Below are 21,095 nucleotides of genomic sequence, written 5' to 3' on the forward strand. Positions count from 1 at the left end.
CTCAACAGGACGCACATGCAGAAGCGTTCTCGTGGAGAGAGCAGGAACTTTAGCTGGGGATATTTTGGGGAGGGCCCGAGGAGCGGGGAGAAAATGTGCGGTGATCAATCTTTCACTCCCCGCAAAGAGCCTGACAGCGGCCCCTCTCTTTCGCTCTCACTCCCTAAATAACAAGAAACCCTCCAGTCTTCGCCTCTCTCTCCCCTCGGAGCCGTTATTCGCCTCGTTTCTGTCGCTTTTACGCGCAGAAAATACGCGCGTATCTAAATGTCAGACATGTTTTATCGGTTGGGAATAAAATAAAACTAGAAAAGTCAGCTACTGAATGGTGGTTTACTATCACCCCCACCCCTCTCTTTCTTATGCCATTTGGCTCCCTCACTCTGAAAGAGAGGCAGAGAAAAAGGCAGAATGTGTGTGGGAGTGAGGGGCCATTGAACGCAGCAGAAAGGCAGGCAGTGAGTAGGCCGCGGCTGCTGACTGCAACACAACACACTGCACCCAGATCGGTTCTTTATCTCCTTTTAACTCTAGATTTTAAAGAAGAAGAAACATGTCTAAATATATTTATTTATTTATTTATTTTACATTTTTGAGGAGTTTATTGGAAGGTTTGTTGGAGAACACAAGCTGCTTCTTTGTCAGGCTAGTCACATGGGAGGCGTGGAATGATCGGCTGGAAATTGAGTTTGTGACTATTTTATTTCATTTTGGGTCACCGAGGGTACTTCAAATATTTTTATTCCAGAAAAAACGTTTTTAATTTGAAATATATTAGCACCTTTACGAATTATTGCTATTTGAATTTTGAATTGGTCCACGACGAAAGGAAGTAAGAACAAACTTTTTAACAGTTAATTAATTATTTCTGTTTAGTAAAATTAATTCCAAATTACCAGGACTTTTTCCATATGTTATTATTATTATTATTATTATTATTATTATTATTATTAAAAATAATAATAATAATAATAATAATAATAATAATAATAATAATAATAATTTAATTATATATTTTGTATTCGTGTTGCTGTCTATTAGTGGCTGCATCTGTTCACATTGACCCATTTCCTGCCAAATACCCAGAAATCGCGACCGTTCGACGTTGTAAGCCGCCTTTCTGACTCCAGATCAGCCCGTGCACCTGGCTGTGAGCGTGCTCCATAGTCGTGGCTGCACTGAGTGCAGCAGTGACAGCGTTGCTGAAGCAGAGCTCCCGCCTGTTTTTACGAGGCTATAAATTAGATCCAATCTCAGCTTATTGGTGTTTTTATTGTCTGTTAGTCCAACGGAGATGTAAAGGGAAGTACAGCCATTATTTATGGGAGCCTGATTTATGTCTTAAGTTTTATGCTGCTCTCAGACCTCTCAGCACAAGCGCGTGCTGGAGAGAGAGAGAGAGAGAGAGAGATAGAGAGAGAGAGAGAGAGAGAGAGAGGTGGGGTTGGAGGGGTTGGGGTTGGAGGGGTTAGAGACCATGTGACCGGGCCAAGGCGCAGGCCTCAGGGCTCCTTTTAGTCATAAACAACATCACAGCACAGAATCAGCATGAGAGAAAAGAGACGCAACAAGACAGAAAATCAGCTGGAAGGAGAGAAAATGTGAAGGTGAGATGTTGCAGAGACACAAATGAACCTCCAATGAAAATGTAGAAAGTCAACAAGCAACAGGCAATTATTTAAAGAAAGCCAAAAAGTCCTGAATCCTTAAATCGTCTAAATGCTCTATGAGCTTCTGCAGTACGACTGAGATGAACTCATGTTCAGCTTTCGACCACGCCACATGGTCTTCCTCAACGTTTTAAATCAGAGCACTTCTGGGATTCGTGGAATAATAACCTTGAACATTTCGGTGTCTCGCTCAAGGGCACCTCGGCAGCACGGAAGTGTTTTCACACTTTAATGATGGAGTTGTGCTCCTTTCTTTCCCTAAAGCGCGCTTTTCTTTTTCTTTTAAGCGTCGTCCATCAAGAATTGTGAGTTCTGATACCGAACACCAGAACAAGCCCATGTTTCCTTCTCACAGAGACGACTCCTAAAAAAGCAACAGGCACCAGGGTTCAGTTCAGGAATAGTTCCCGGATCTGACCTTAGACCTGCTCTGGGACGCGGCCCAGTGTCTGACAGACTTTGGCATGTGTGGATTGTTGGTGCTGGTGATCCGTATGGTAAATGAATCAGCCACGTTGCCAAGCAACTTCAGTCAGATATGACGGAGACGAGAGGCAGATTTAGAAGTTTTCATGTTAAACGTCGCTCGAGGCGTCAGAGTCATTTATGGGGAAGTTTTGTGACAGCGATGCCGAGCTTCAGCCCGAGGTGTTGACCCCATATTCACTATGAGGTGTCAGAATTCCCACCTACACCAGATCCTCAACCAGCACTTCAGAGACTATACATGATCCCACACTGGGACCTTCTACTAAACCACCAGAATAATCCAAAACTGCACGTCTTTCTGAGTTCAGCTGGTTTAACAGGGTTCAGTAGGTTAAAGAGTATTAAAAGTCATCATTGTGCTCGTCGTTAATGCTGAAAAAGATACTTTATAAACAACTTATGAGTCAAATTCAGTTTAGTGGTTGGACTAGGATGACTTTTTTAAATTAAATGGGATTCATGATACAATAACAACAACTGCATGTAAATATTTCTCAGCAAAAGAGCTGTTGGTTAAATTGAAGTTAAAATTGTTGTTCTTATATTTTATGGAATTAATATTAGTCAAAGCTAAAAACAAGTTGTTGCTTTTTTACAGTGCACTTTAAAGGTTTCTTGATCATTGTGTGCATTTATTTGCATTTCTTTTTTTGCCACAGCTAGCAGCCAACAGGAGCCAAATGTTTGTTTGTACGTTGCCATGGCCGCCAATAGGTTGGTGTTGGCAGGTTTACACCTGACAGTAACGCTGGCTAAAGACTGTTTTTGCCCTTTCAGTTGATAATGTTTTAATTCGTTGTGCAAACCTGAAAACCATCAACAAACCGACGATATCTCTGAATAACATAACATTTTATTAAAGAATTGTTCGACAGACAACTCTCTCAACAATGAAAGAAAAAGGAGCTACAAAGGACAAAGAAAGAAGTAGTTTTTCTCCAAAAAAAGACTCATTCTTTTTTTTTTCCAGCTAGTAGTTTGTCTAAATTTCTCCGACTATGCACGGATGGGTCACCAATCCCCACCCTTGCCTTTTTCCCTGTACAAGCCAAGACATGTATGTACAAGGGTCATTATAGGAACATAAAAACTACATATTTTCTTCTAAAATACAAGAACTAAAAAAAATGTAACTTCAGTACAATGGACAAGAAGAAACACAACTTTTTTTTTTCTTTCATAACAGGTAAATACTAAAAAAGTACAGTATTTTTTCTCGATATAAATACATGAAGGATAAATAATAATAATACAAAACAGAAAGTCTTTTTAAACTGGCTATAACAAATAAATATTTATATATGAATGTTCACTTGAACACACATCGGCGAAAGACGCTTTGATTGGAGGGCCTTCCGTCTTCAAAATAAGATTTTTTATTATCATTCATTTTTTTTAACCTTTAACCATCAAAATGTAAACTCTAAGTGCAACAATGATGCCCGGATGTGAAAAAAGCTTTTGTGTAAATCTTCACTTTTTAAAAAAACAAACGGACGGAAAGGTTTGTTTGCAGCACGGCGGCGAGCGTCACGCGGGTTCAGCGGCACAACGCGGGTCTGAATCCGTCTGATGTGTGTGCCTTCTATCCCGCGCTGCCCTCGCCGACCCTTTAAACAAATCAGTCGCTTTCTTTTAAAAAGTGTGTTGTACATGTCAGCTCAGATTTCCGGGACATGCATTTTTGTTCAAATATATACCCTGTATCCACGTTAAAAGTCAATGTGAGAACCGAAGGAAAGCAACAAACAAAAAGCAATATAAAAAATGTGGACTTCTTCTGCGTTGGTGTTCGCTAATGTAGCCTAAGTGAACCCTTCCAACGAGAGAGAGAGAACGAGAGAAAAAGTGTGGACAACTTGCCCAAACATAAATAAATAGTGTTCTCCGCTCTTATTATTTACCCTGTGTCGATGATGTGCTAAAATAAGAACATTAAAAATGTCTCTTCGTGTCCTTCCTCGTGTTTGTTTAGAGATGTCACCAGCTGGTTCCGTGGCTGCCGATGTGTCAACGAAAAGGAAGCTAGCTTGTGTGTGTGTAGCTTAGCACAGACGTGGAGCTAGTTTAGCTTCTTAAACCCTGTTAGATTGATGGGAGGTGGTGGTGAGTGAGTGAGTGTGTGTGTGTGTGTGTGTGTGTGTGCGTGCGGCGGGGGGGGGGGGGGGGGGGGTCTGTGGCGGATTGTGGGAAATGTTGCCTCCTTCAGAAGAAGCCATGTGCTGCTGCCACAGACGGGAGACGGCGGCGGGTTAGTGAGTCGGTGTGGACGGACGGAGACGGCAGGAGGAGGTGGCGGAGGGGAAGGCCATCCGCTGGCTTTTATGTGCTTCGTGGGACCCCAAGGCCCTCTCTCTCCCTCTCTCTCTCCCCGGCTGATGGAGAGGCAGAGCCCTCCACATAGCTCAGCTCGGCTGACAACAACATGTGTTGCCCGCAGGGGGGGAGAGAGAGCTCAGCGCCATAAATCCAACCACCTCGTTAACGGCCCATTAAAATCTCAACTATTTCATTTACCAGGCGGGAGAGCTCTTTGTATATGTGCGCGTGTCTTCGGGGGGAAGGTTTTAGTGCCAAAGCACAATTTAAAAGCGCGTAGGAGCTAGCACTAACGTGCGAGCTGAGCTAACGTCGTGGCGAGCTCCGCCCCTTGTTTTGCCGAGGGGAGCTGACTGAGTGATGGGTGTCGTGATGTCATTGGTCGGTAAGCTGTGATGTAAGCACGGGTTGTCAAAGAAGAAAAAAATATTTCTTCTTTCATAATTTTAGATATAAAAATACGAGGAAATACCTTTTGCCCCATATATCGTTAAATAGGCGCACAATGTGACGGGGGATTTTAAAAAATCATTCAGCTCCATTTCACATTAACAGAGACATTGCTCTTTAATAATTCTCAAGAAATATATCAAAAGATAATCTGACATCTGCTTTGTTTGACTACAGTCCTGCACATTGACTGTGCCGTCTCATGAATAGCGGCTAAACAATGGCGCTCGCCGTGGATCCCGTTCTGCCACACAGCTGCCCATACTTCTCTGCTCTGGTGCCGCAAGATGAGCGTCCTGACATTGATTGTCCCCTAGGGGGACGTGGGGGGACAAGTGACAGTCCACCTCTTCTCCTACGCCTACAATATGCTCGGCTGCTCTGGGACACTCCAGGAAATTGCTCTAAAAAAGAAAAAAAAGGGCTCTAAAATGGAAAATAAAAAAAATGTTTTTGAATATGTGAGTGAAATTAACTCCATTTGAAACACTCATGATAATGCACTTACATGGTTTATGACCTGTATGAGGATGTAAGTAACGGAGGAGGTTCGGTCCCTACTGGCAACCATTGATTTCAGTACGTTAGCGGGAGATGCAGATGTGCCTTTTATTGAGCAACACGGACATTTTGTGTCCATGTTGCTACTTAATAAGAGGCTCAACTTTTGTCTTTTTAGAAGGAATGGTAACGTAGGCGGTGGAACCTGGACAACCCTAAACCCTAACAGCCCCCCCCCCCCCCTGTGGCCATCAAACCGCCGGATGGCCCCGTCCGTGTCCTGCCTCCTGCCGTCCCGTCAGCGGTGGCGTCGCGTGTTAGTGAGTCTGTTAGTGGGTCGTGTTGCGTGTTCTGTGTCGTCTTCACTATTCCCTACGGTATTTTGTTCCAAACCTGCTACAGGTGAGTGAGCTTGGGTGCTTCCTGGATTCTGCCCTGAGTCGAGGTGTGGTGCGCCGACAGCTCGGTGTAGGTCGGGTGCGTGGGCGGGTCGCAGGGACCCGGGGGCCCCCCTCCGCCCACGTGGTGCTGGTTGGCGGACGACATGGGCCCCGCGCCGTTGTAGTCCATGGTTTGGTGGTGGGGCGGCGTGGGGCCGAGGTGGTTTAGCCCATACATGGAGGGCCCTGAGCCGGGCATGGGTTCCACGTAGCTGCCGCCCCCAACGTAGACCGGACTGGCCTGCATGTTGGTGGGAGTCCCGTAGCCAGCATTGTTGGCCTGCACCAGGCCGTGGTGAGGATGGGGGTCGCCGTAGTCCGGGTCTGGGGCGCCGTACTTCTGTTGGGGGGGGCAGCCCTTCATGGGGACGTTGGAGTAGGCAGTGGACATGGAGTAAGACACTCCCTGGTGGGGCTTGCCGAAGGACGGCGGCGATGGGACGTCGTAGCCGGACCCCCCACCTCCCCCTCCCATGGGGTGCATCGAGTTGAGGAAGCTGGCGGAGGACTGCATGGTTAGGGGCGGGGAGCCGGTCGGCGAGGGCCCTCCGGAGCTGGAGCTCAGGCCCTTGGACTTCTGGTCCTTCTTGTATTTCATGCGGCGGTTCTGGAACCAGATCTTGATCTGGCGTTCGGACAGGTTGAGCAGGTTGGCCATCTCGACGCGCCGCGGCCGGCACAGGTACCGGTTGAAGTGGAACTCCTTCTCCAGCTCCACCAGCTGGGCGCTGGTGTACGCCGTACGCGCCCGCTTGGACGACGCCGACGAGCCGCCGGTGGGACTCTTCTCACCGCTGCTGCCGCTCTCGGCTCCTCCTGATGCTGAGGAGAGGAAAAGATGACAGAGTGAGATCATGAAACACAGGAGGGGGGACCCAAAACATGAAGGGGGCCAAAGTGGGAGCAACTAAAAAAGATGCAGAGTGGTAAAAAAGGAGGTAAAAGAAGTGAACGGAGATGACATTGAGCGAGCCAGGGAGACTGAAAGAGACTCAGGCTGCATGCTGGAGGAAATTGAAAGCATTCAGCTTCTTAATAAAGCAGGGGGAGGTCTGAGGCATGCTGGCTGAATTATCCCTTGATATTAGTTGTCAACACTTCATAACAGTGGCAGTTATTAAGAGACGGAGGGCCCGGCGTTGGCCGAGGGCAGCTAAATTGCATCTTGGCTGGAAAGACTAAACCCCCCACAGCAACAACAGCTGCAACACAAGGACTCAGAGCAGGAGGCAAGGCTGGCTTCAGCTTCGCCAAGAAGGGTCCGGCTCCTTCTTTTACCTCTACTCACTCCTCACAGTGTTCAGAGACGTCAACTGTGACACCTTGTTGATGAGGAGTGAATGACATGGGGCTAGTGTGTACCTTCTCAGCAGGGAGCCAATCATGTCGTCTTACAGAAGAAAACTCCAGATGATATTTCATTATCTGACAACAACTCGGTCTTCTTCAAACTAAACTGCACTCAATTATGTTTGGTGAAAAACACATTTCTTTGATGGACAGAACGCTCACAACAACATAAAAAAAACCCTACAAACTACATAGTTAGGCTGAGGCAACAAAACTACAGTTAAATGAAGGCAACAAAACTAGATAGTTAGGTTGGGGCAACAAAAGTATAAGGTTAGGTTGAGGCAACAAAACTAGTTAGGTTGAGGCAACAAAACTACATAGTTAGGTTTGGGCAACAGAAGTATAATATTAGGTTGAGGCAACAAAATGATCGTAATCCACAAATACATATCTCTTAAAGCATATTTCCAGTTCTGTTGCGTGTTTTTCGGAGACCAGGCTGCTGACACAAATAGGGCTCACATTGTCAAACATACGTGCCATTACTAACTAGCATGCAGCTCATGATTAGCCTACAGCCTTCCTATCAGCTCTGGTATGAAGTGTTCTTCCTCATCATTTCACATCAAACCTCACAGCAGCTTGTGTCACTTAATCAGTCAAACATATGATGTTCAGGAGATAAGAGGATTCACACATCGCCTTTATGTCCAACAAGAAAAGGAAAACAATTGGCAATGCTTTATATTAATGTCCTTATAATACGTGTCACTCTATGAGTAAATAATAATAATAGCAATAATAATAATAGCATCATAAAGCTGTCATTCGATGTATTTGCATATTTATAGTTATTAATAAGTCCATCATTGTTCTTGCCTTAGACCCCGTAGATGCGAAAGGCATCGTTGACTGCTAATAAATGTATTATAAAATATGCATGAATGTTAATAAGGCAACAAAAAAGCTTTGTGAAGCTTAAACACTGTTAAAAAGCAAGTTAGCTAAACTGATCAATCAATAAGTTCATGCATTTTCAAACAGTCTATAAACTGTGCTTATAAATGTCTTATAGTGGATTATTATTACATATTATTTATAATTATACACATTATTGTTAAAATTACACAGTCTCATAAAAAACATGAGTTTGTTAATAAGCATCTTATGAAGGCTTATTATCTGTTAACTAACACTCATTACAAGGCCCTTACTATAAAGCGTTACCAGATGAGTGGCAGCCTGTGTGAGATATGGAAAGGCTCTTCCTAATGCAATGCATAATGGAATTATTCCTCTGACCGCCTTTGTTTTCTCATAAATAAATTGGAGTAGCCTGGGAGTTTGTTTACAACCTGTTTGGTCACCTGATCCCGGCACTTCCTGTCTTGTATAAAGTGTGAATGACAGAGCCAAAGGCTGACCAAGGGGCATTGTGGGTTAAAAACAAACAAATAAAAACAAATCCAGTCGAGGGGGGTAATTTTCAAAGATTAAAGTATTTACAAGAACATAAAAAATGGATATTATCAAAGATTTAAGTGGCAAATTTACAAGAAAGAAGAGATTCATGTCCCATTCACACCACAGACACCGCCACAGTGACGCCAGCTGTGGTCTGAATTTAGCGGCTCCTAAAGTGGCATCCTCATGGCGAGTGTGGCCTCGGAGCGAGGCGATGCCCGAAAGATCAATTTATGAGCTTCCTTCCACGTTCTTTCTGTTATTTTACGAACACAATGCTGTCTGTTGTACCATTTATTTTGCCTTTGGGTTATCAGATAAACCTTATTTATTCATTTTTTCCCCTCACAAAATTTATGATTTTATAATATCAGAGAATATTCCATATTGTTCCCTACATTGGCTAAAACACTGTTGTATGCTAGAGCTAGAAAAAATGGAATGAAATATGTAGGAGAATATCATTCATATGCTTTAAGTATGTGCCATGAGCATAAATGTCAAAAGCCACTTGGTGCATTTGACCCAGGCGATCTGGAAGGTTCCACGTGTTAAAGGACTTCCGGTGAGGGTTGTCCTGTTTTAAGTCGGCTTACACAGCAACAGGTGATACTCTGCTCCCTGCTCTTTCCATTTCGGTGTTTATTCCTCACCAAACTCTCTTCCATCTCTCTCGCTGAGTGTGCTCTGTTATGAATACGCCGGTATGTTCCTATGTGCATGCTGGCCGTGTGCTCGTGCTACTAAGCTGATGCAGTAAAGTTCAAAGCGTGCACAGGGATCCTAATCTTTCCACAGCTCCTTCTCCCTCTCAACAGTATAAACTGTTGACTCCCGTGTTTATTTCTATGCACGGAGACGGAAAGATGAGAGAGGTAACCTTCAACGTCGGCCGCCTCGCGGAGCGCCGACATTCTCCAAATGATTGTTTCAAATTCTCATCAATAAACAGTCTAATCTCGTCTCCGCTCTGGATGCTTTCTGAATACGAACGTGGGACTCGGATTCATTATGGCAGAACGGATTCTTTCTCGTTGATAACTGTTCCCTTTGCCTGTTATCAGACATGCAGATTATATTCAAATATATCATCTCTCCATGTGTTAATAGCTTCTCCCTCTGAAAGTCTATTCATCTGTTATCGTACAACATTTAAAATCACCCTGTTAATATCTTCATTCTTGCTGTGACTTTTGGAGAAGGTACCAAAAGAAGGAGGAGGAGGAGGGAAGGTGGAGATGGGTGAAGAGGAGGAAGGTGTAGACTGTCCTATAACTGACTAATCAGTTGTCATTGATTGTCCAACTTTATTTTAGGTCCCTTTACTGAACAACACTGCACATATCTGCCCAAGAACCCATGCTGCGCCTCCAGCTATACCTCCGGTTGCCGAAACCAAATCTGGCAACCTCACGGTGATCACAAGTCTGCAGGAAGCAAATTTGTTCTTCATTTCTTCACTGTAAACGTAAATGGACGTACTTATTTTGAGCCCAACTACGTTTTTCCTGAACTCAACTCAGTGGTTTTGTTGCTGAAACCAAACTTTCGTTTTGTAGCGTAACAAAAACAAAAACACGGCTGTTGTTTGTGCCATGAAACAGTTCCAGCATGTCACTTCCTCCAAAACCCACAAAAACATTGTGTATTGCTGTTTCAGACAAAACTGGGCTGACTGTAACATTATTGATGCTAAGCTACGCTAACCGCCTCCAGCCCTACACTTAGCACAGCCGTCATAGTTTCTAACTCTTATGAAAGAAAGTACAGCGTGTGTTTAGATCACATCATAGAAATAACACCATGTAGCCATTACAAATAGAAATGTTCCTCCCGCTTTCTGCTTGTTTACTTGAGCACGCCTCTCAGTGTTGCAGGACTATTTGTCAGACTGCCATCCTTCTGACCTCTGACCTCTTTTTCTCATCACTGCTTGCCATATTTATGTTTTTCTTTTACAGTTAGTGTGAAGATGCAAAGAAGATTTGGATTTTCGGCTTCCGAGCTAACATGCTTTCTCGGGCAGATGTTTAAACGCTTCGGCGAAACCGTCTCACCAGCTCACTTTAGTTCATTTAAAAGCAATATGAGATGGCCTTGGACCCTGGCGAACCAGTTACAGATAACCAGTCTGGACCAGTGCCTGCGGAAACCTGTTTTGCCATAATAGTCTTGAGAAACCTTTTTGAATCCTCTGGGGATCCGGGGCTTGAAAGGGGATGTTGATAAGAGAGGTGAGGAAAGAGGGATGTGGTGATGGGAAGGAGGAGGCGGGATAATAGGGAGGGGAAAAAGGCACTAATGAGGAAGGAGCATGATGGAAGGAAGGACAAAAGGAACGGAGGAAAGGAAGACGAGGAAGGGAGGAAACGCTGTGTGTGTGTGTGTGTGTGTGTGTGTGTGTGTGTGTGTGTGTGTGTGTGTGTGTGTGTGTGTGTGTGTGTGTGTGTGTGTGTGTGTGTGGAGCTACGGGAGGGAAATCAAAGCAAAGACAGACAGAGAGACAGAGACAGGTGTAGGCCAACACACCGTTGCCAGAGTTGTTGCTGGGCGAACCGTTTTTCTGCTTGGTCGCCTGTCGACACTCTTTCATCCAGGGGAAGATCTGCTTGGACATAGTCGGGTTGGGGGGCAGCGAGGAGGAGGAGGAGGACGTGGAGGACGACGTGGAGGAGGAAGAGTTAGATGACTTATTGGGGCCTGATTTAGAGACTGAGGAGGCCCCGGCGCTGCCCCCCGGCTGCTGGGCCCCGGTATTGCCGTTGCTGGGGTTGGGGGGCAGCGGAGGGGACACCTGGGAGCCGGAGTGGTGCTCCGGCGGCAGGCTGGGCCGCATGCAGCTGCCATTCAGCTCCTTGGTCTTGGAGAGCTGCTGCTGGTGGCCGCCATTACTGCCCAGCGACTGCAAAGAGCAGGCCGAGCGCTGGTACGAGTCCACGTCCAGATGGGCGGCGGACTGGAAGGCCGGCTGGTGGTGGGACACTGGGACCGGTGCATCGTAGCCCCCGAAGCCGTTGGCGGCCGCCGCTGCCGCCGCCGCCGCCCCCTGCACCTGGTAGGACGAGTAGCCACCGAACAGCGCAGAGGAGTTGTCGTAGTACGTTGTCTTCTGCATCTCTGGGAGAAGTGGCGGCTTCGTCTGCTTGTGCTCCGGTCCTTGTTGAGAGCCACTGCCGGAAGACCATTTGGTACCGGGGGTCACGTGACGGTGTCTCTCCAACGGTCCCCTGCAATCTGACCTAAAAGGTTAGGAGAGGCAGAATGAAGAAATAAGAGAGATAAATCCATCTTCCTCCCATGAAAGGCACCATGACATGAATAGAAACCACTGCTTTTCTTCCCTCACCCCTCCTTACCCTCCCCCCCCCCCCTCCCTCCCTCCCTCCGGAGCCCAGTGCACAGCCTGCAGATGCTCCACTGGAGGAGACAGACACACACACACACACACACACACACACACATGAAAACACACATACACCCATTTGGATTTATAAAGAAATGTTGCCTTAATTCACATTAAGTCATCATGGCTATTATTAATGATCTAATTTAATTATTAATACTTTTAATATTTGTAGAATTTGAATTTTGTTAATCACTAATATGCTCTATTTTTCAGCAAATAATATATTTGAATTTAAGAATAAAAAATGTTTGGAATATTAGTAGATTTAATATATTTTTACTTTGAGTTAGAATTGCTGGTTGTTGTCTGCATATATATGTATATCAAATAAAGCGCTCCCCCACCATGTGTGCCGTTATTCAGGCTGAACGTGACGTTTTGTTGTGTAATGGCGGCAGTGAATGTGGCCTGTATATATTCCCCCTTTGTGACGGATGGAGGTAGCCTATTTCTGTCAGCCTCTGCCTTCCACGTATGATTTAGTGGGTTCCGTCTGCTCGGCTGTTACCTCACTCATAGCAGTCTATCTCCGGAAGCGATCATTGCTGCTGAATAACAGGATATTCTTGCATCACAGTAGTTTTTCTTTTTTCTTTTTTTAGGTCAGAAGAAACACGACACAAATGCATATTATATGCACGTTATTAGGATTTTGGAGGAGGAGGGATGTAGAAAGAATATTTCTCACAGCTTTCTTTTTTTTTTTTTTTTGGAAGGGGAATCGAGGTTATAGTTGGGGTAAATCGATTTATAAAATACTATATATTTTTTTACATGGTGCTTAGCCTAGAGGCCAGGTTAAAAATAAATAAACAACACTTGGTTCAGAGTAAAAGGGGCCAACTAGATGGGAAAGGAGCAAGAAAGTCCGGAAGAAGCTTCACGAGTCAGTGATTCATTAGGGTCGAGTGCTCTATCGGCCCCGGGAAAAGAAAAAACAGAACCAGCAGGGTGAACCCCCACAGACTCCCTATCTGCGCCGGGGTGGGCCTGTGTCCGCGAGAGAGCACCTGGCATTCATCCCTCTCCGGAGCTGGAAGGCTGCGCGAGGAGACGCGGAGGTGACGCGGCTCAGACGGACTTGCGCTTCGCGCTCCGGCTAACTGCTGAGGGTCATCCACTAAAATGTTACCCATAATTCATTCCCCGCGCCGGCGGCCCTCACAGGCAGCCACCGGCTCTGTTCACGTCTGAGAATCAAAAGTCCGTGTTTCGTTGTGGACGAATAAAAAAAGAAATGTCAATAAAGATAAATAACGAATTAAAGCGCGTGAGGAGATCGCGTCGTAGTCAGGCTCGCGCTGCAACGAAGCTACGAAAAAACGTGGAATAATGTTGAGTTGTAATATATTTCTGATTCATAGTGTTATTTTATTTTTTTTTAAATCTCGCAGCACGCGAGGCCTAGATGAGTGGTTGCATTTCCTCCATAAACAAAAGGCAGTAAATCCCCCTTACAAAAATAGCACATAAATAATTATATATGAATATATACAGCCATTGTGTAATAGAATTCGTTTTCTAAAAAATATATTAGAATTCTTCTTTTTTTGAGATTAGACAGTGCAGCCCTTCTCCGGCTCTCAGCACGTCACACATGTCAGCCATTTATCTTTCTGGTAGACAAGCTGGAATCCTAATTATTTACTCTGAGGAATAGTCCCAACCAAGGAGGGAGAGGGAGAGAGGGAGGGAGAGAGAGGCCGTGTCAGGAAGTGTAGGAGGAATATGTTATTAAATCATATCGCTGTATCGCCATTAAATGGGACACGTAATGTCTGTGGCCTTTGCTTATAGGGCTGCAGCTTAATGCAATCACCAACTTTACTAGACGCCTCCCCGAATAATCCACTTATGCCGACAGAGAAACAGCCACCCAAACAAAAACAACAGAGGAGGGGGGGGGGGGGGAGGAGGTCGGCTAGTGGTGTCCAGTGTCTGTGTTTTATCCTGGGATATAAAATTACAAATGGCGCCTGCCATGAGAAGAGCTATGCAGGCAGGGAGACACACAGAGAATGCATTAACTTGGACAATCCACGTATTCCTTATCCCATTAACACACACACACACACACACACACACACACACACACACACACACACACACACACACACACACAGAGGGTAGAGATGGGCCAATTATATGGAGGCGAGCCCAGAAACAATTCGAGGTGGACCAAGATCAGAGCTATTGTTGCTGCGTTCACGGCCTCGATTTAGGCTGAAATCAACTAATGTTGTTGTTGAAAAACCAAGCAGTGACAAACACGTCTATGTGATTTGAAAATGTCATGATTTTAACGAGAAATAATAAGAAATGAATTTTAAAAAAAAACAGTGGGGGGAGAAAAGTACCACCAGGGAGATGATCCATAACAGAAACAGCGGTAAATAAATAGGTGTGAGTGAGGAAGAGGCATGAAGGCATGAGAGGGGAAGAAGAGAAAGAAAAGGGGGACAGAGATGGAAGGCCGAGAGGAGAAGGGGGGCTGCTTGTAGCTACGGCAGCTTAAAGCGTAGTGAACTCTTCTTGAACCGGGATTGAAGTCATACGGGCCATAAATCACTGCGCCCGCCGCTCCGCGTCCACAAGCTGCACGGCGAACAAACACTCTGTATTCCTGGTTTGTTGTGCACTCACCGACCGGCCTGCCTGCCCGCCAGTTGATGCTCCTTACCTTGTTTTTTTTTTTAGCACCGGCAGTCCCGGTCCAGTCCGGCACGGACCCAGCAACACCGCATCCCAGATTAGTCCTCACGCGCGTTCAATCAATAACAATAATAAATAATTAAATAAATAATATTTCCTCTCCCGTTTCCCCCCCTCTCCTCCTCCTCCTCCTCTTCTTCTTCTTCTTCGTCTTCTTCTCTCCGCAAAACCCGGCCACTCTCCTCCGGTTGCCGTCTCGAGACTCACTCGGCTGCTCGCGACCACCACAACGCCTCCTGGAGCCAGAGGCGGCGGAGGACCGGAGCTGCGCGGTGGCGTCTAACCGGACACCGTGTGGCATGAACGGCTGGTTGCTGAGAGAGGGACGGGCTCGAGGCGTCAATAGGGGGGGCTCGATACCCCGCACGGGCAGAGTTAACGGACGGGCTTGGTGTAGGCTAATAGGCTACAGGCAGGCAAGCTAGCGCACGAGCTGAACGAGCTTACCGGGAGCCTGCCTGCTGCCAGCTCGCGCCCCCCACCGCCTCCCCCCACCCACCCTCCGCCCTCCACCCTCCGCCCCAGCACCAGCGCTGCCTGCGCCGCTGCTGGCTGATAACAATGGCCTCAAATTTCTCTCCTTTTAGCCTCTGTCGCTCACACAGCCCGCCGCTCGAGTCAGGCAGCCTCCGAGGAACCGCTCCGCCACAAAATGTCAACCCATGGCATTGTTTAGGTTGTTTATCGCGCTTCTGTTTTTTCTTCCGTCCTCCGTCCTCCCGGGTCTCCTGCCTCTCTCCCCCCTCTGTCTTGGGTCTGTGCTCCCGCCTAGCTTCTCGCTGTGGACGGGTTTAGCTGCCGGGTTGCTTCCAGCAGCAGCAGCCTATAGCGGGCCTATAACCGTAGTGGTAGCATCCCAGTATCGCCTCTTCTCATTATGTTGTTGACAACCAGGCCCGGGTACCAGCGCGCGCTCGCGGGGGTGTAACCGAGGAAATAACGGGGTTTGACTCGTTGATTCCCCCCATCAAACATCTCAGCGTCACTCACAAATTATGCTAATTCCTCTGGCTGGGAGTGCAGCGCAGCAGGCTGTTGTGTTAGTACTACAAACAGAGTAGAGGCTACTTTTTACCTTGCACTATTCATTCAGAATACAAGTTGGAGTTATGTTTACAGCCAACACCTGTCTATTGACAATGGGGAGACTTTGGCCGATATAGTACCTTCATATATACATTTACATATATACATAACATGTTTACAAACCACAGAGACTCCTTTTTTGGATTCCTGTGTCCACTTTACCATTCTCTTTGATTTCCAATTAGTAGGCTTTAAGCTCCAAATACATCTCATGGGAGACTTGGGTATGTAATTTGTTGGCTATGATATTGTTTCGGGTGGGCCTGGGTGAACAGGGTAATAATAGCCTTCGAGAATTATTATTAGGGCTATTTTTTGCCATATTTAAATTTCCAATCAGGAGTTAGAGGTCTTTGTTTATTTATGTTTTGCTTAGTTTTTGAGTTAAACTTAAAGGTATATGATAAAATAATGTATAATATATCAAATAAATATAAGTTTTAATGAATAAATGACACTATCTGAGAACATTATGAGGAAAATGTTTTGGGTTTTTTGTGCCAAACTAAATAAGGTAAAGCCAACAATTGATAGCCACACTCAGCTCTTCATAATGCACTCACATATCATCTCTTATCTTACATGTGTTCTTAATGGCTGACACTTGGATGTGCACACAGTTAGAATGTCGCTGTTTAAAGTGCCACAACATAATCCGATCTACGAGTTAAGTGAGTGGAGAAATGCAGATTATATGTTCTCTATTGTTTTGTAGCAACGTGGTGAATCAATGCGACCGTCTTTGCTGAGTTGCTCTCTGCATGCTTCCCCTTCTCCGCAGGGAAACGTGATTGGTTATTATGAATATTACTGTCTGTGCAGAGCCCCATGCAGCTCATCCCATGTCTTCCTGCAGAAACTTGACGTATTTGTATTGTTGAGATTTCAACACCCTGTCTCCCCCTGCTGCTACATATGCACGCATAATGGTAAATAACCAAAAGGGAGGAGACTGCAAACTGCAACAACAAGTCAACAAAAAAGGGAAACTTTAAATCCCCTTCCTTGAGCAGGAGAAACGCATCGTGGAGGAAGACGATTTGCAGGGAGGAGTGATGTGGCAAGAAAAGCCAGAAGGAGAGAGACGCAGAAAGGTGAGAGCAACGTGGAAATGAAAACATGCACACACACACACACACACACACACACACACACACACACACACACTGTCGGTGTGTCTCTAGAGCTCCCACTTCCCTCTATTTTTATTATTCAGGACGCTACCGCTGTCGTTTATGGCTACGTAAGATTTATGAGTTTTCTCGCACCGGCAGCGTGCGTGCGCGCGCGCGTGTGTGTGTAAACAGCCCAACTTTAAAACAGATAGCATTCAGCTGTGGGCTGCTGGAATGAGAGGATGAGCTCCGTGTAGGTGGAGGGTGGGAGGCTGAAATGTGGCCGTCTGCAACTTTTTTCCCCTTTCCAAACCATCTTTTGTCCGGACTGAGGGATCATTAACCAAAACCACTAATCAGCTATTTTTTTTGCCCCCCCCCCTTACTGAGCAACAGTGTGGGAAGAGAAGCCCTAAGCAGAGCGGATTCTATGTATTGACTTGTAAAAGCACGCTGGTGCTTGTAAAAAAAGAAAAGAGGAGGCAGCTCTGCTCTATTTTCCTTGGATGGCGGACGCGCATCGCCGGCTCCGTGTTTCGGATCGAGTCACGGATATTGGGTTTCACAACTGAAACTCTCAGCCTGCACAGCCATGGAAATCCTTTTTCCATTTTTTCCCTTCCTCCCCCTCAGGACTTGAGACATGTGGGCCACGGAGGATGACACAAAGGAATGTCCGCCGACTACGGAACTTTAAATCCCATTTTACACGCTGTTTGTGTTCAAACAGCGCCAATACTGCAGCGCAGAAAATACTCAACACGACTGAAGGATGTCTTGATGTCAATGGAAGGAAAAAGAAGAAGGAAAAAGCTGCATGACTGTGACCTATTTTATGGCGCCGCCTGTGCCGGTTTCATTACTATTATTAGTGTTAGCATTTGAGGTTATTATTGCCGTTACAACGCGCTGTTTTAATAACTGTCTTATCAAATGATGAAGTGACCTCGGCGTGTCTCTCCTCCTGCGGCTGTAACCCGCGGTCATCACACCTCTGCTTTATATTACATTAGCACGTGTCATTACACGATATTACACCAGCACCACACACACACACACACACACACACACACACACACACACACAGTTCACAACACTGATTCAGCTGCTGCTGTCTAATTCTGTCAGTTATTTAAACAAACAAATCCAGGAAATCATCTAAAATCACCAACATCTCCACTCATTCCCATATATAGCCTATATATATATGGAGCAAACATGGAGCATGTGATAGGGATTAGCCTACATTAGCCTTTGTGCAGACAACAATCACTTATAAAATACATTTTCCATTTAAAAAAAAGAATCCATATATATTTGAAATAGCAATAAATCAAACAGTGTTTAGCGGAATAAATAGTCTGAATTTAAAAAATAAAAGAAACGGATTTTAAACGAAATTAACAACCTCTTTCTGACATTACATATAGCCTCACACACACACACACACACACACACACACACACACATGCACACACACGAGCGAAATAAGGTAAAACAGCAGGACTCACCGAAATATGTCCTCTTATTTGTTGATGTTTTGGTGGAAGGAAGCGGCTTCCAGAAAGCTCCTAAGAACTGCAGGATCAAAAAAAGAAAAGAAGTGGGAGTGAGAACGGGGAAGGGAAAGGAGATAGGAAAGAAAGAGATAGAGATATGCAATCAAAAGGTCTTGCTAAAATCCGATACAGAGCACAGACTTCTTGTAGTCCGATCGAGCGGCCGCGCCGGGATCAAGCCGCTGACAGGCCCCGCTGACCTGAATTATGTCCCGCTGAAATCACGGAATACAAGCAACAGCAGCGGAGAGGATGAAGGCTGGGTGGGAGTGATTTGACGTGTTATTGATTCTGCTTATCATATTACACATCCGTTTGTATTCACCCTGCTGTTTCAAAAATTAAAAAAGAGGGACATATCTGATCTTGCCATGTGTATTAAGGATAATTAAAGACTTTTTTAAGGAGTGAAAAATGAGTAGCATGGAGACGAAAAAAATAATCCATGAATTATTTGTAATAATATTGTACACGTGGAGTGAAAATACCAGTAAAATCACTAGTTCGATGGTGTAATAAAAAAAAAGAAGATAAAATAAAATAATTCAAATAATTAATTATAACTAATTGCTGTAGCCTAACCGTCTGCGAGAACGTTAACACATTGTTGCATTAATGCGCCAGGCACGAGAAGCTATGACAAAAATGCAGTCAATATTTAACATAAAAAATCATCACAATCGAACATCATGAATGGGATGCGTCTAAATCCCGATTCCGCCTCATTTTAATTGATATTACGACGATAAATACAATTAAAAGCGCAGATTCAAAAACCTAAAAGTTGACACACATCAACTATTTTGTTACATTGAACGAATCCAAAACAATCTCAATCGAGATGACTTCTTAAATAAATATATATATAAAATCTGAAAACACCAAACGGGCCGACGAGGGGGAGGGGGGGGGGGGGGGGGTAAATGTGAAAAATGAGAAGCGGCCCCATAAGGCGAACAGCTGTTTCCCAGCGGCTCTGCATACACGCGGCCCATAAATAACTCCAGCATCACCCGGAGAGAAAACCACACATCCCGGACAAACTACTACTACTGCGCCCGGAGCCTGGAGGACGCGTCCGGGGCCGCGCCGAACCCCGAGCCGTATCCATCCGCGCGGGTCAAAAAACGTCGCTGAAAGGTGAATAAAAGCAGCGTCCGCGTTGAAAAGCGCGCTCCGTGCTGTTGCACAGCGGCTGGTGTATTTTATTATAAAGTGCTGGACTAAAAAATCCCTGCTCTGCCTCTGCTGGTCCAGCTTCCTGACAGCTTCCCCAAACACATAAATCAAAAAGCAAGGATCCCCCCTCGACCTCCCCGTACCAGCCTGCACCACCATCACCACCTCCACCAGCACTAGAAACTTTACTTATTGTTTCCACGCACTCACGCACAGCTCCGGCCGCCGTCCGTCCCCATCACACCACCGGGCCCGGGGTTGTCCTGCCTGTCTGTCCCTCCCCGCCTCAGGCAGGGGTCAGTCGGGTGTAGCCTACTTGGAGCTGCACGAGAGCAGGAATGGACGAGTCTAAAGTTGCCCAGAAAGTGATGCAGGGGCCGACTAGCTTAGCCAGCTAGCCTATAGGCCGAGACAAAGGGAGGAGGCCCTCCAGAGCCCACAGAACAGCTGATGAGCCACATTTTGAGGCTCAGGCAGAGAGGTTGACTTTCACATGAAAATCACTTATCACTTAAATAAAATGCATATGAGTGTTTAAAAAAAATAAGTTTGAAATGAAATGAAGGGGTCGACATATCGAAAGGTCTGAGGGTCCATACTGGACCAGGATGCAAGTTAACTGACATGAATGGATGGAATAAACTCTAATAAAGAAAGTTTGTGATACTGGAACTAGCATTTGTGCGATTTATTTAACGTGTTGTACGTCTTCTTGATGATATAAGGAAACATATAAACACGTACGCTGATGGACGGGCAGATTTGTGTTGCTGCTTGCTGCTTTTAGCCTCATTTTAAAGTCTCACATGACCCGAACAAGCTCTTATCTCTGCCTGGTTTGGTGGTGCTGTCACCGGCTGGCCCCACAAACACACACATACACTCACTCACACACACTCACACACACTTTATCTAAAAGTTTTATACTTCTTTGACCTGAGATCACCTGAAACAACAGAAACAAAAAGGACAACTGCAACAGACCTTCCAGTATATTGGTATCCGTGCTGCTACTTCACAGACGTGGTGAAGAAAAAGAATCCCCCCCTCCTCCCACCGAAGCACTCAAACGGTGATATATTAGAGCACAGCTCTGCAAAAGTGACCTTTGACCCCCGAGGAGCAATAGCTCAGTTCTTTAATGATCAACCCACTTGGCAGAGAGCTCCAGAATCCCATTTTTATGTTCTGTTTCATGCTTTAATTCTCAGACCTGTGACCTTTAATCCAAACCGTTAGGATTCTTTGGATGTGACAGACAAAATATTTAAATACATCTCTACTCCAACACGGAATATCAATATTGACGTGTTCATCATCAAGGTTGTTTCTGTCTATGTTTTGATTAGAGGCTGTGAAGTCAGGAGAGCATGCTTGTTCCAATGCAAACAACGTTGTTGGATAATGTCCCA

General features: G+C 45.5%; 2 protein-coding genes across 8 annotated transcripts in view; both read right to left on the reverse strand.

Annotated features, from left to right (window-relative positions):
- The window catches only part of copz2 (COPI coat complex subunit zeta 2), a 420,907-nt gene that overhangs the window by 296,248 nt on the left and 103,564 nt on the right, over positions 1 to 21,095 (reverse strand). The gene's annotated exons all lie outside the window — the stretch shown is intronic.
- Positions 2,995 to 21,095, reverse strand: part of hoxb3a (homeobox B3a) — an 82,531-nt gene continuing 64,430 nt past the window's right edge. For 3 of the 6 annotated variants that reach the window (XM_084037666.1, XM_084037670.1, XM_084037668.1), the window contains 3 exons: positions 18,457 to 18,523; positions 11,156 to 11,865; positions 2,995 to 6,691 (listed from right to left, as the gene is read on the reverse strand). In XM_084037666.1, the coding sequence (XP_083893792.1) occupies positions 5,826 to 6,691; positions 11,156 to 11,741 (1,452 nt within the window). In that variant the 5' untranslated portion in view covers positions 11,742 to 11,865; positions 18,457 to 18,523 and the 3' untranslated portion in view covers positions 2,995 to 5,825. Of the gene's footprint in view, positions 6,692 to 11,155; positions 11,866 to 14,712; positions 15,145 to 18,456; positions 19,220 to 19,889; positions 20,296 to 21,095 lie in introns of those variants that run through there. The other 3 variants (XM_084037669.1, XM_084037667.1, XM_084037671.1) reach the window with 3 other exon arrangements.

This window comes from Eutrigla gurnardus, assembly GCF_963514095.1.
Source record: "Eutrigla gurnardus genome assembly, chromosome: 20".
In the NCBI taxonomy this organism is placed as follows: domain Eukaryota; kingdom Metazoa; phylum Chordata; class Actinopteri; order Perciformes; family Triglidae; genus Eutrigla; species Eutrigla gurnardus.